General features: G+C 33.7%; 1 protein-coding gene across 1 annotated transcript in view; it reads right to left on the bottom strand.

Moving 5' to 3' along the window:
- Nucleotides 1-1,184: 1,184 nt before the first annotated feature.
- Nucleotides 1,185-14,461, bottom strand: part of LOC129216459 (protein eva-1-like) — a 92,703-nt gene continuing 79,426 nt past the window's right edge. The window contains exon 7 of the mRNA XM_054850673.1: nt 1,185-2,266. Coding sequence (XP_054706648.1) covers nt 1,908-2,266 — 359 coding nt within the window. The 3' untranslated portion in view covers nt 1,185-1,907. The remainder of the gene's footprint in view (nt 2,267-14,461) is intronic.

The following is a 14,461-nucleotide window of genomic DNA, read 5'->3' as shown; positions in this document are numbered from 1 at the left end:
TGCAGAAAGGTAGTAATCGCGTGTTCGATATGGTTTGTGCTATGAAGAGGAGGATTCTGGTCCCGAAAATTTGAAAAAAAAAAAAAAAAAAATCGTAGTTTTTTTTTTAATAGCAAGAAGCAGATAACAATAGTAATACCCTAAAATTAATCGTCTGTAGTGTGCATAATTTGTGTAACACTGAAGTATCTGGCATGTGGCAAATTAGTTATTTACTCCAACGTTTTTATCCATGAGCCTCCATTCTCTAATTACTCTGTGAGCTTTGATTGCTTAATGCTGTACGAGTGTGACTTAACATAACTAAGATTATGAATACCCGAAATTATTGAAGATCCTTTCCAGTATTCAATTGTAACTGGAAAAATAATTCATAACATGAACACAGAAGCTCTTTTTTTCATAAGATAGTTCATCAGTTTTAAAGCACTTGATTGCACATTGTGAGGTTTTGTAATACAAGATTTTACCTCGTACGGACACAGTTCCACCTTTGGTACATTAATGGACAAGGTATTTGTCTATGTTGTACTGTCAAAAAATATCATAAGCACACTCAATAGTAAACACACGAACCACCAACACAAATATCGCGTCAATTCGTCCAAGCACAAGGTTTGTCTTTTTAAATCAATCGTTTACATGTATAGCATGGCTTATCTTACCACCTCTGCCAAGTTTAACTACCTTGTTTCAAATGCCTCTTCTATTTATTGCAACTCTACATAACATTTTGTTGTTGATAAATAATACTTTGCGTTTTCAGAAAAGTTAAATTCTGTCCTCACTTTAAGCTCTTCGAAAAAAGGCTGGTATAAGCCATTTCATTGCACCAGAAATTGAACTATGTTGTGTTCGAAAAAGGAAAATTAAGGAATTTTCAATATTATAAGTAGTTGACAGAAAATAACTTTATGCATGGTTTTACTAATCATCTGTAATGTTAAAAATATCGTTATTTTTGTAATTTTTAAAAACCTTTTAGTGTGAAGATGTTCCGTAAGGAAGTTTTGCAAACTTTCCAAACATATTATGATTATTTTTAAAGTATAATTGTTATTCTTAAAGTTTTTTTCTTGTTTGAAAATATTCAACTAAATGTTAGTTTTTTTAAAGTTATAGGAAGTTGAATAATCTAAAAGTTAATTAAATCAAAATGAAGCAATTTTATTTTTTTGGAATAATGGAAATAAAACTATACAAGACTATTTTTCAAATCAGTAATCACAAGATTCCTCGGGATAAACTATAGTCTGACGGCTTTGATGGCTTGAATTTAGATTTACAGGTATTTTCCAAGCTTAAGTAAAACTCGAGGCTGTGAATACGTTTTTAGTCACCAAAGTGCTTAGTGAACAGAACCTAGACAAAACAAATGTTTCGAACAATATCCATTCATCTTGTAGTAGCTATTAATGATCGCAGCAATCTTCCGCATTTCTCACTATGTTAAACATTTCATATGTTACGATTAGTTTTTGTCAATATAAAATATAAAATCCTTAATGAAAAATAATAATTTGTCAATGTAGTCATCATTTGTGAAAAACATGTCAATATACAAGCATTCATAATGCCTCAAATGATGGTGTTGAAGCATTCATAATTTAGGTGGAGGTTTAATCATTCATGAGACAAACTACTCTGCGATAATTCTGTTAGTTTCCATTTTAAACCAATGATGCTTGGCAGAGTATGTTTAGAACCATTCGAATTTATTTCTTCAGAACTTCTTGTCAAACAAAACGAACATCATGAGCAAGGTGGTCAATGACAGGGCCGGACAACAAAGGCATATTCGGTCCTTCAGCCGATGGAAGTGAAAACCAAATAAGTCATATTAAGTGATTGTAAATTCATTCAGTAACCAAACGGGGGTTCTTCATAATCCCCAACACAGCAAGTGGTTAGCTATAGTAATAGTTGTTCTGTGCCCTGACTGACGCTCGAGGAAAACTACAATCGTCTTCCTCTATTGGTTGCGCCCTCCTTAGAGATGATCTTGCAAAACGAACTACATCGACGCCAGAGTCATCGAATCTTTCTAGCTCTGTGCAGTCCTCACCGAAAGGACTAATGCCTCCGCCACTACTCGGAGGCGTGTCTGGGAGCGGTGGTTTTGAAGGCATGATTCCACCACGTCCTTTCTCGTCCCGAAGTCTTCTGGTACGACGGAGATAGAACTTGGCCGTGAGGACTGCCAGAATGACCAGTACAGCAACACTTAGACTAAGAGTCAGGTACAGAATGAACTTTTCTTTGTTTTCTGAAAGAAAACATTAGTTTTTAAATTTAGGGTTAAATGTGCGAAATTACAAGAAAAGCTTAAAACAGAGTATAATTGCGCTAAAACGGTTACTAGTAAACCGCGGTTGACAGAATTTTCCCATTTAAGTTTGAAAAATCATCGTTTTGTTTCATTAGTCTAGCTCCTTCTACACTTATGCATTTAAAATCTCAGCGTTTGAAGAAGATGTACACTAAGGTGGAGCGGGAAAAAGGAAAAAAAAACGTTGTGATCTCGTTTTGGAATATCCGTCAAAAATTGCATATTTGTGAGACCAATACATGTGTAAAATATTATCAAATTTTAACATTTACTTAGAGGCTTGATTTTGTAATAGGAAAAAAAAGGGAGGGGATGGTCGTTTTTATTTATTTTTTTACATAAAATTACTATTTTTTTATTATTTCATTGCAAAACTTTTTTTTATGCTGCCTATCATTTTTATTACTGCATGTGTTCATTAGTTATTAACATTAATTGTTATGAAATTTAATCCAAATATGCGCTTTCAGCTGTTTCTGTTAGTTATATGAAGTCCCTTGCCTTTCCTTCGCGGCCAGATACCAACGAGAAGAATGGTTATTGGCACTAACGATGTAACACAAAGGTATTGATGGATTGCCCCCCCCCCCCGGGAGGGGCGGACAATTTTTCTTCACTTCCAAAAGTACAGAGGCCACGCCTTTTTGCTTTTAAAAATTTACGACTGATTAAAAATCGATTTTTACACTATTTATTTGTTTTTTCAAAAGTAAAAACTAAATTTTTACTTCTCTAGATAGGCCGTTTGCCAAACGTTTTAGAAAAGATTACACTGTGTGACACGAATTTTCTAACATGAATACTATCACTTATATTGAGTTACTTATTTAATTGCAACCAAACTTTCCAAATGATATGGGTACCTAACTCGTCGCGTTTCTTAGTCTCATGCCTCTAAGAAATTTTTATGCATCTAGCTTATAATGTGATAAAAATAATTTAATTCCAAATGCATTGAAATTAAAAGAAATATAAAACAGCCTTTTAGTATGTACTGTAAAAAATATTGTTACAAATTCTGTAAATAGTAATTTTTAATGATTAATTTGTTGTAATCTGGCTCAATTTTGTTTTTATTCCATTCTTCTTCATCTGAAAATTATTGTAGTATTTTAATCTGTAAATAGTTTCTTGTAATAAATATACAGCACCCTTATATTCGAATAAAGTATACGATCCCTCCATTTCTGAACGCTAAGATTTGTGAATGAAATAAAAAGAAAACATCGAGAAGAGTTTCGAATTTTGTGGAAACTTCTCTAGGATTTATAAATAGCCACAGCCGACGGCGGGATGAGTTAGTCTCGTTTTAGTTCTTGCTTTGGAAAGTGCGTTCTAGCCTTGCGCTGTGTTTTTGCGTATTTTGATGTAAATACGGGGTTGACCGATGAGTATACGGTGTTAATCGATATTTGCCTAATTGCTATGGTTAATTTAGCAGTTGTTAACTATATTTCTTGTACATAGTTGTAAGTAAATCTCCAGTGTTTTTCTCAAGAACTGTTCGTCATCGAAAGTTTTGAAGTTGAACTGAACGCGTAACAATATAATTTGACACAGTTATTGTTCAATAGAATATTTTATTTCAATTGGAATCGCTGTAAGTTTTTGAAGTGGCAACAATTATTTTTTTTTTTAATTTACCTCTTTTTCCGCAAGAAACTGATTCTTCCACTCTTACATATAAACTCGGTTTGACGAAAAATTTTGTTCTTATTTGTTGCCGACAAATAAGAAAGCTTATGTAGAACAATGACCTTGATGAAAATTTCACCCAAATAGAGTTAGCGGCTTGGTTATCTCTAAAGGAGGAAGCGCGAGGTATTTTAGTCAGTAAAAATAAAACAAAATATGCCAAATTTTTAGTAAAAAACTTCGTTGCAAAAATTTAAAACGATGAGGTGCAGAATGTTGTTAAGGATAAATACATTTCTTGCATCTTCACTTCGATTTTTTACCTCCTAATCTTGCAATGGTGAGTCATGAGCAAGATGAACACTTTCATCAAGGTATTAAACCAGTGGCGCCGACTCCATGGGGCTTGAGGGGGCCCGAGCCCCCTCAAAAATATTTTTGAGGGGGCAGAGCTCCCCCAATAAATCAAGAAAATTCTAAGTTACATTATGCTTTCTAAATTCATAAATTTATCTTTTATTTTCCTTGTTTGAAGATAGTTTACCTTGTAAAATATATTCAGTAATGAGTTAAAACAAATAATTATTACGGTTGTGTAAGCAGGTTAACTGAAAACGAGTGGTGCGAATGATGATAGTGTTACAGTGCTGTGAGTACTGTAAAAATTTGTCCCAGTGCGCGAACTTACGGGTCAAGTCTGTTGCCGGTGGGCAGCGCTGCGGCGCGCTCACCTAAGTGTTGCTGACCTGGAAAAATATATATGAGAGTTTGATTTGTATATAAAATGGGAGGCGTGATAGTTTTGAATACTTTTGGGAATCGTGTTTAAAAGAAAACCTTCACAAAATGATGATCCTTCCCTTCCTCGGAATCGACGTGTACCAAAGAAGTATCAAAACAATGAAGGCAGCTCGCCGCACACTTTCAAAATCCAAAGGAAAACATTTGACTCGCGCTACTTATGCGAAATAGCTATAAACACGATTTTTTCTCCAGTATTCAGACCTAACGCGAATTCCTCACCGCAACACGAAAATTCTCGGAAGGGAATCGTGGTGTGTTCGTATCAGCTTTGTTATTGGTTACTAAAAAATTTTTTTTCATGAATGTATCTTTATCCTTTTACCATCACTGAGAGTAGAAGTTCCCTTTTCATTTTAAATGCGAAAGTTAATGAAATATAATGACACCTAAGAGCGTTGTTTCATCTAAAGTTTGTGAAGATAAAAAGAGAAAGTTTCATGACAATTAAAGAAAAGCTAGAGCTTCTTGAAAAGCTGATGGTCAACTAAAAAATGCGTTGAAGGTAGCACGAGAATTAGGTATGAGTGATTCTTCCGTACATACAAGTCAAAAAAAGGAAATCCGTAAAAAATCACCGAGTAGTGTCTTGCAAAAATTTATGAAAATGGAAACTGCTCATGTATTGTGTTCGAATATCATTAATTGATCGACTGTACAGTACAACTAAAGATGCATTTGCTTTTCTTACTATATACTGTGTCTACCGTATACCGGTTTATTTTTTCTTTCTTTCCCATTAATCATTGATTTTGTACATCGTAGCAGTATTTTATGTTGAATAAAACGTTTTTTTTTTAAATACAAGTAAACATTCAGTTCTTTATGTAAGAGACAGTAATGTACAGTTAGTTAAGAGATGGTTTTTAACAGTTTGAGGGGGTGTTTACAAGTGTCTAAAATAATTGGGTACGTTTATAAAAAATTTTACACATACCCTTTTCCACAACGCGAAAATTCGACCTACGTGAGAGGTCTTGGAATGCATCCCTCGCGTAAGACGGGAGTTGACTGTACTACAAGGCAATATACATTGAGGTTTGTAAAATGGTGCAATTTTGCATTATTGGGCGATTTACATCAACTGGACGCACACAGGTCATTGCAGTTGAACAAGAGTGCTTGCTTTTATTAAACAGAGATGAAAGAGAAGAGAACATTTTGAAAAATCAACTGAGTTTTTCAAAAATGACCTAGACATTGAAAGACTGCGTTTACACTTGAATATGTTAGCCGATGTCACTAATGTAAAAACAACTGGTCTTAAAAAGCATGCGTAAATTAAATTTCCTTTTTACAAAAATACTGTGTGTGTTTGTATTTATTTCTTCCGTTTTTCGAAGCCAAAAAATATGTATCGGGCTTGTCGAGTTTTCGAGGTTCTAATGTTGATTATATGATTTTAAAAAAACTTTAAAATTCACTATTTTTCATCTCAAATTTAGAAAATGTCCTGTGGCATGCCCCCTTTCCCCCGATATTTTTTAAGTCGGCGTCCACTGCATGACTCCCCATAAAATAGAACAAAAAAATGTCTCCTACTAAGACAAGTGACATGATCTAGTTGAATCAGAAAAATTTGTAGACCAATTTTTGGATTGTTTTACTTTGAAAACGCCATGCCACATACTGTTTGTTTTTTAAATTATACACACCAGAAAATATGTAAATTGGCATTTTCAAGGCATAACAATCGACCTTTATTTGGGGGGGGGGAACCTCCATGGGATTACATAACCCCCTAAACCCCCGGTGATGACTGGGCCAGCCCCCCCAATGATTTTTGCAAGTCGGCGCCCCTGTATTAAACGTATAGATGAACGTTACCAAGGAAAATGGAATACAAAAATGTTGGGAGATAAATCTTTTTCTTAAATTAGAAACCAACAGTAAATTTTTCATCGTTTTCTTTCATAACATGTATGTGTCACACTGTATGTATAAGTGTATACAAGGTGTTTCGTTTTAACCTGCAAGACCTCTATTTTGGCAACCGTAAGTCCTAGATGTATACTTCCAGTTGCAAAAATGTTCAAAATCAGATGCAGAGTTAAGATAGCGAAAGCTTGAATTGAAAATAAAAGTTAATCAAAAAATACAGAATTCAGTATTTTATACGGGCTCCAGATCCCCTAACTTGTATTTAGGGAAATAATCTCCATTTAAAACTATAACGGACACAAAAATCTTGACATTTGTGCACCAAAACTCAGAGATATTCCATTTCAAAGTTTTAAGGGACCATACAGAAGATGAGATTGAACTTATCGCCCTTTCCGAAGAAAGACAGGTTCTCAAAGTAAGAAAAAAAAGGTACTTATATTTTCCATTTCTATTCAAAAATAAATGCAAATGCTATGCCGTGATACACAAAAATGCAATACAAAACCTCGAACAATTTGAAAAAACACACTCTATGCACACCTGTAATTTTAAACCCTTGTTCACAGCTGTATTTTCCCCCAAAATGTGTTATTGACGGCGAGTGAAAAGTGGTCTAAGTCACAAAACGCTGCGTTTCATATCTCGGTGAATATTGGTCGTACTAATTTCAAACATTTTGTATTGGAATTACTTTTCAATAGAGAATATTTCCCTAAAGATAAGTCAGGGGACTTGGGGCCCGTATAAAAAATTTCGTATTTTTTGACTAATTTAAATTTTTGCTTCAAACTTTTAATATCCTAACTGTGTATATGATTTTGAACATTTTTCCAATTGAAAGTATACATCTAGGACTAACAGCTGCGAAAATAAAGAACGGTTCAAACGGAATACCCTGTATAATTACTATATTTGCATTAAGATTCAAAATATAAGTAGATAAACATATTTAGATTTGATTCAAAGATCTGTTTTTAGCCATTTATGGAAATTTGTAATACCTTTAGAATGGTACGTGCTACAAGAATTTTGTTTATATATCTATGTTTAGCAGAACAAATTTGACATAAATTAGCTATTTGACATTAAATCAGCTCAATGTTATAGAAAAAAAAAAGTAAACTTTTGTCACGCAGTGTTACTAAATCAGTATTGACGTTTATATTCAATGATATACAAAAATTGTAAACTTCTGAATAAAATCAGCGGCAATTTTTAAATTCTATTCCATTAGAGGCTGCCAAATTTATTTTTCGACCTGTTTCACTCTACCATAATATTGATGTAACCGTTGCAGATATCATTTGAAATTCATTCCTGTCCTGGAATTGCAATATTGATGCGTTGATCTTCATTGGTGATACAAGTATCAACACTTTTAAAGCATTCGCAATCTTATTAAATGCTTTCCCGTTTCATTTCTCTTTTTTTTTCCTTTCAAAGTTTTATCTTGCGTTATTACTTTCTTCATTAACGGCTGGTGCACCAAGAAAGTGGGAACACAAGACATATCGGTGAGGGGTTTAGTATATGCAATTATATAGCACATATTACTTTTTGTTCTATCATCTTCATTATTTTATTACTTCGGTATAGTCCATTCTTCGGTAACCATACTCGTAGAATTCATAGTTACGGATTGAACCGGTGTTTGTATCGGCAAATTAAGGCTTCAAAACGCAGTAAAATGTTTAAATGGATGAATAGATGATAACAATAGAATGCCTAAAAACGCGTGTTCCTTTGAAACAAAACATGTATCACATTGCTTAAAAGCTGCAACATGTACTTATACCCTTGTTCATAACCATATGAAGTAGTTTTTGAAAAAAAAAAAAAGCAATGTCACATCCAAGCCAATAAACCTTCATGCCAGTTTTACACGAAACAGGTCAATTGCTGGTATTCGAACCAAGCTGCTTCTAACTCCAACGGGAGAAAAAATAACGTCAACCCGTGGCTTTCAATTAGCGTTGCTTGACAAAATTAATTCAAATACTGATATTTCAGGAAAGGGGGAGGGATGCATCTGTAAAAAAGAAATAATTTACCCAATTTCCCCAGAATTTCTGCGAACAAAATTAATACGACACGCTTTAGGGGGTTACATTTAAACTAATGTTGTGCTAAACTTTTACAGTGCCACAGGTCACATTTACACAACTGGATTTTTTTTATTCTGCATAATTAAGAAAAAACGGCGTTCAAGGCGGTTTTGCATATTTCAGGAAATGGATAGTTAAATTTTCATTTAATAACTTCAGCCAACCAAAGATATTTCAATATTTGTCTTCCAATTAGGAAAATTAAAATCAAATTTTATTAAAATATCGAATTTGAGTCATGTATTAAGCTTAAAACTTATTGGAAGATTTCATTTTGATAAGTTTCTGCTCGGAAAAATCAATTTTGTACATTAAATATTTACAGGTTTTAGAAAACAGACGATATTTTCTCAATAAGGCAGTAATATTGACTCCAAAGAAAAAATTTCCATTTTTAAGATAAGAGAAGATGAAAAGTCAGTGTTGTCCAATGCTAGTCAAACAGATGTTTTAATTTAAAAATTAAAGGTGGCTTGCTACAGTGCCCCACATTTGAGGTATCGTAAAAGTTTATTAATATACTGTGAAGCTATTCTCAAACGAGAAATCGAAGTCAGCAGAGTTGATTCTCAAAAACAAACATTTGCAGAATATTATCTTTCTGCTAAAATAAATATGATTTGGTTGCTCATAAGAAAAATATTTCGGTAAAATCGTTTAAAAATTCTAGAAAAAAAGTTTTTAAAAAAGAGAGATAAAAAAGAGAAATATGCAGTGTATCTATGTTTTTAGATAGCATGCAAATACCTTTTTTGTTCATGTGTTAGTAGCATCGATGAATTATAAAAAATATACGTCCTCGTTTTCAAAAGGAAAACTGCAATTGGTTTTCCTTCTTTCTAAAGAATATACCATCACGCGTGTTCACTTTCTGAATTACTAGAAAGGTTTTGCAAGATTTTTCTATGTGTAAAATAAATACGAAATGGATGCTTCGTAAATGCGTTTCTCATTTCACATTGTCAATTGAAAACTCGACGTACAGATAAAAACAAACATTCATCCACAAGATATGTTAATATTTTTTATATTGAATTAAAGCTTATTAGTTGTTAATTCTGATTTTGAACAGCATAGCAGCTTTAACAAGAAACATGATGAATTAAGATTAATCAACACTTTAAAAAAAAAAGAATTAATGATAAGGGCAGCTCTTGAGAAATCATAAAGGTCTAAAAAATGTCTTCAATTAGTATTATCTACCTTTTGTTAATCTACTTCTAAGACAAGGAGGAAATGCCATGCCACTCACTCTTTTAACAGCTACATTCAATTGTAAATATTTAAAATATAAAAAAAAAACAATAATCATAAAAAAATAAATAAATAAAACAGAAAAAATAGAATGATTAAAATAAATAAAATGAAAACATACATCAAGAGCAGAAAATGCGTCTGTGTGTGTCTGTTGATGCTATCGCAACTTATCATTAATATTCTTGTAAGTTTTAATGTCTTGTGATCAAACGGTAAAAATCACTGAACCAAAATACACAAATGGTCTGGTTATGGCGCACGTCGTTTTGATCAGGCTGTCCTTCTTGCATAAAGTAGCATATTTACACGTTAATGTAAATTAAAAGTGTATTTTGTAGTATTTGCATATTTAATTGACCTATTTAAGGAAGATCAATCTCTCCTAACAGTTTCGTTTAACGTCCTCGCTTCGTAAACTTTAGCAGCAATTGGGTTTGGTGCTAAACTGATGGCAGATAAGCATATTGTACAATTAGATATCATTTTTAAAGCCTATAACTAAAATATAGACTGTGAAATACAAGGTCCGGCTATTAATTTCCAGGACTGACGTAATTTTAGTAGAACAAAAAGCCGGAAGATGGCGCTAGAGTGGGACGGGCGCAAAAGCGTCGATGATGATCCACACACAGATCGGTCGTAGTCTGTACGCACGCTGGAAGCAATAGGGAAGTTGCAACCTATTAAATGTTCATATTTTGGCTATTGGATATTGTTAATTGACCCTCAAAACTAAAAAATTCACCATCGCCGAATTTTAAAACACCGTGGTTGATTTTTAATGAATTTTTAAAAATCCACGCGCAAAAGTGCGCGCTTCTGAAACGTCACGAGCCTACGTCACAGGGCGCGAATGGGCAGCCTTCCGCCGAAGATCCCTTGTTTTCGCTAGGAACATTTTGAGCGCGCTGATATTTTTATTTTTTAGAAATTCAATAATCCTTTTGAACACACTATGGAGGCCGGATTCGTTAAAGCACAATCTAAATAATCTTCCTCAAGTAACACCAATGAGATATTCGAATATTTTCGAGAGGATGAGAGGTTTAATGTTCCAGAAACGCGAGGAGTTAAATGCGAGGAGAAAGCCTTTTACGTTTCATCTTCGAAGTCGAATGCGTGACCTTCGCTTCTCCCTTATCGGAAGAAGGGATGACGTCACTTCCTATGCCCTTTGACGTCACAAGAGCTTGAACTTTAAAAATTAATTTTAAGAAAACTACTTATCGTATCGCAAAAATTTTTTCACCTATGATGTTCATACATGTTACTCTATCATATAAAAATAAAATTGAAAAATCGAAAACTTCCCTATTGAAAAAGTTCGCATTATGGTGACAACAGGAATTGAAGAGCTACGTTTAAATTCACCATGAGAACCGCTTACTTCAGAATGGCGCGATTGCACTGAGCATGCGCAAGAAAACGCTCTTCAATATGCAATCATTTGCGCCACCTTCCGGCTTTTCGTTCCTTTACAGTTACGTCAGTCCTGGATATTAATAGTCGGACCTTGTAGCAACAATAGCTGTAATGAAATTTGAGGATTACAAAACGAATAATTCATGTTTTGTGCACGGTATCTGTAAGCCGATATGGTAATTATCTTTGTCCAGAATGTACTCATATGTGGTGCTAAAGTGTATATGTTATCGTTACAGTATATAATAAAGTTATTTCACTGATGAAGGCATTTTATGAAATAACTAGAAAAGTCAGTTAAAATATATAACACATGAATATTTTCATACTAATGATAAACCGTTAAAGTAAAAAATAAATAAAATAAAATAAAGGTATTTTATAAATTTATTGATCGTAAGTTGCTAAAATAGCTTGCAAATAAATTTTATACCTCTGCGGATGATTAATTGACGTAAAATAAGGGAAAACTGATGATATTTCTTTGTGGTGATACAAATAACCGTTTAAAGACTACGGCTAGAAGCAGCGGAATGAAGCATAAGCACGAAAGGGCCATTGCAAAGAAGCTATAGCTAGCGTTTCAAATCCCGCGGACTCGAGGATTGCAATAAGCTAGTCCTGCGCAACCCCGGGATCCCGCGGGATTGACTATATTTTTCTAATACATAAATAAATTTTAATTTCAAATAGAAAAATTTGTGATTTTTATGAAGGATTGCTTTTGTTACGTGAATTAATAGTATTTTCGAATTTCGTGCACCAATTGTAAAGAATACAAAATCACACCCCAGTGAGCAAAAAGTGTGGCCTAAATATGTCCAATGCGTCTTAATAAATCGTCGCTTGTATGGGATAGGGAAGGATTTTTGCACAAAAAATAATGCGCTTGATGAAAATGCGTGTCGTGGCTCCACTGCAGTTGGTTTTACTGAGATTAAATTATTGTTAACAGTTAGCAATAGATCTCCATAAACTTTAACACCTTTTAAAATGTATTTTTCTTTTCTTATGGGGGGGGGGGAATCACCTTTTTTTTTTCTTCAGAACTGCAAATTTTGGACAAAAACTATGTCTTTTATGTTACTATGTATACGATTTATGTATTGTTTTATCAAATTTAACTTGCATTGAGAATTTCCTTACTGATTTATTTACGTTGGTCATTGTATCAGTGCATTTGATTCAATGTTAAATTTGTTGCACAGAATTTAACGAATGAGCAACTGCAAAAAAATAATTCCTGAGCTGAGCTCAAACCAGTTGCAGACTTTAGCAGAGAACTTAACAGATGAACAACTCCGAACTTTAGTGGATCATCTAACCAATTATCAATTACAAACTCTTGCTCGGGAACTAAATCCAAAAAAGTTACAAGCAAGTTACTGCCCCAGTTACTGCCCAACTACAGGAGGGATGAACGCTGACTGGTTTCACCAAATCGCAGTTTCAGTAAAAGTTTTTGGATAACTTAGCTAATTTTACATCTTACTTTAAAGATACCTTTAAAAACTTTAGCAGCTTAAGGTAATGCACTGTCTTGAAAGTCAACCTGCATTTTATACAAGTTTCGTCGCCTCTTTTAGAGCCGTGCAGAATATTGCAGATTGCTCAGTTCACTCACCCATCATGATTTTCAAGGTACCACCCAACATTTGTAATATTAGCTTCACGTCGACAAAAGTATCGGTAGGCTCTTTCTACAGGTTAGAGAGCATAAATAATGTCAGGCTTTTCATTGCTTTTTCCTTCAAAGAAAAATATTGCTGACTTTTAGTAGGTTAAAGGTTTCAGAAGCGTTTCAACAGTGCATTAAGCCTACTCCAGCGGGATTTGCAATGTGCAATAAACGTTCTCAAAAATTTGAAAGACACAGAAAATTGCACTTTAGAAAAAATAGTGACTGGTTTATGAAAACGTTTATAATTTTCACGCATTTTCTCAATTGCTGAACGTATGAAAACTGAAACCTCCAATGAAAATACCAATTCATTCTCCGAAAAATAAACTCCATTTTTATTGCGTTCTCAAACGGTAAATACAGCGTTCATCATGTGTGACACATAGTTTTCCTTGCTCTTCTTGCAGATGGAAGGTGATTCCAACTACAGATGATGCTCGTGAAAATATTTGTTTTACGAGCCATAAAATTTGAAAAACGTTTGCATTTAAAATCCTTGCGCAGGTTTGAAAATCTTGCAGGATTTTGCTCCCAATCCCGCAAAATAGTATGCGGGATTCAAGATCGGGATTTCGGTATTGGAAACTCTATCTGTAACTAAAACCCCGGATCTTCGCTTACGTAGCGACACCTCCACCATCTTGGGGTTAAATGCCACTTTCTTCCTGTGTCTGCTGTAATGAAGTAACGTGTTTCGTTTCTTGATTGTGGATTAACAACGGTTTAATAAGAAATCACAATCAAGAAGCAAAACACGCTACTTCACGATAGGATACGTTGGAACAAAGCGTTGTTTCGCCCCCAAGATGGCGGACGCGTCGCTACTTTATTCTGCTACTCAGACGGCTTTAGCTATAATAAGGCAGGCCCCAACTCAGGTGTTGTATTTCACACTTAAACGATCAAGTAACTGTTATTAAGGGGTCACATTACCTTTAGAACATGTTTTTTTTTTTTCCAATTTAAGTTAATTTTGTTTTTCTTTGAAACTATTACATGCGCACTTATTTCGCAATCAATAATGTATTTTCAAAATTTGAAAATATTGCCCACATTTCTTAAAAATTCAAAAAATTTAGGAAAATTTCAAATTTTTCAAGTCTTTAAGGATGTTTTGTTTTTGCGCTTATTTAAAAAAAAAATCTTTTAGCTAAGCGATCACAATAATCATCTCTAAAAATCGGTGCATTCAGTTGCTTATATATTTATTCGAAAATTGTCTGTTTTTAATTATGTAAAAAATCTTATTTTTTTTTTAAATTTTTGTTTCGAAAGGTATAACATGCTCTAAACATTTGAATAATTTTTAAAATGCTTATCCAATGCAGACTTTTGTTAAACATATTA

The sequence above is a fragment of the Uloborus diversus genome, chromosome 2 (assembly GCF_026930045.1).
Source record: "Uloborus diversus isolate 005 chromosome 2, Udiv.v.3.1, whole genome shotgun sequence".
Classification (NCBI taxonomy): Eukaryota; Metazoa; Arthropoda; class Arachnida; order Araneae; family Uloboridae; genus Uloborus; species Uloborus diversus.
This window is presented reverse-complemented; position numbering and strand designations above follow the sequence as displayed.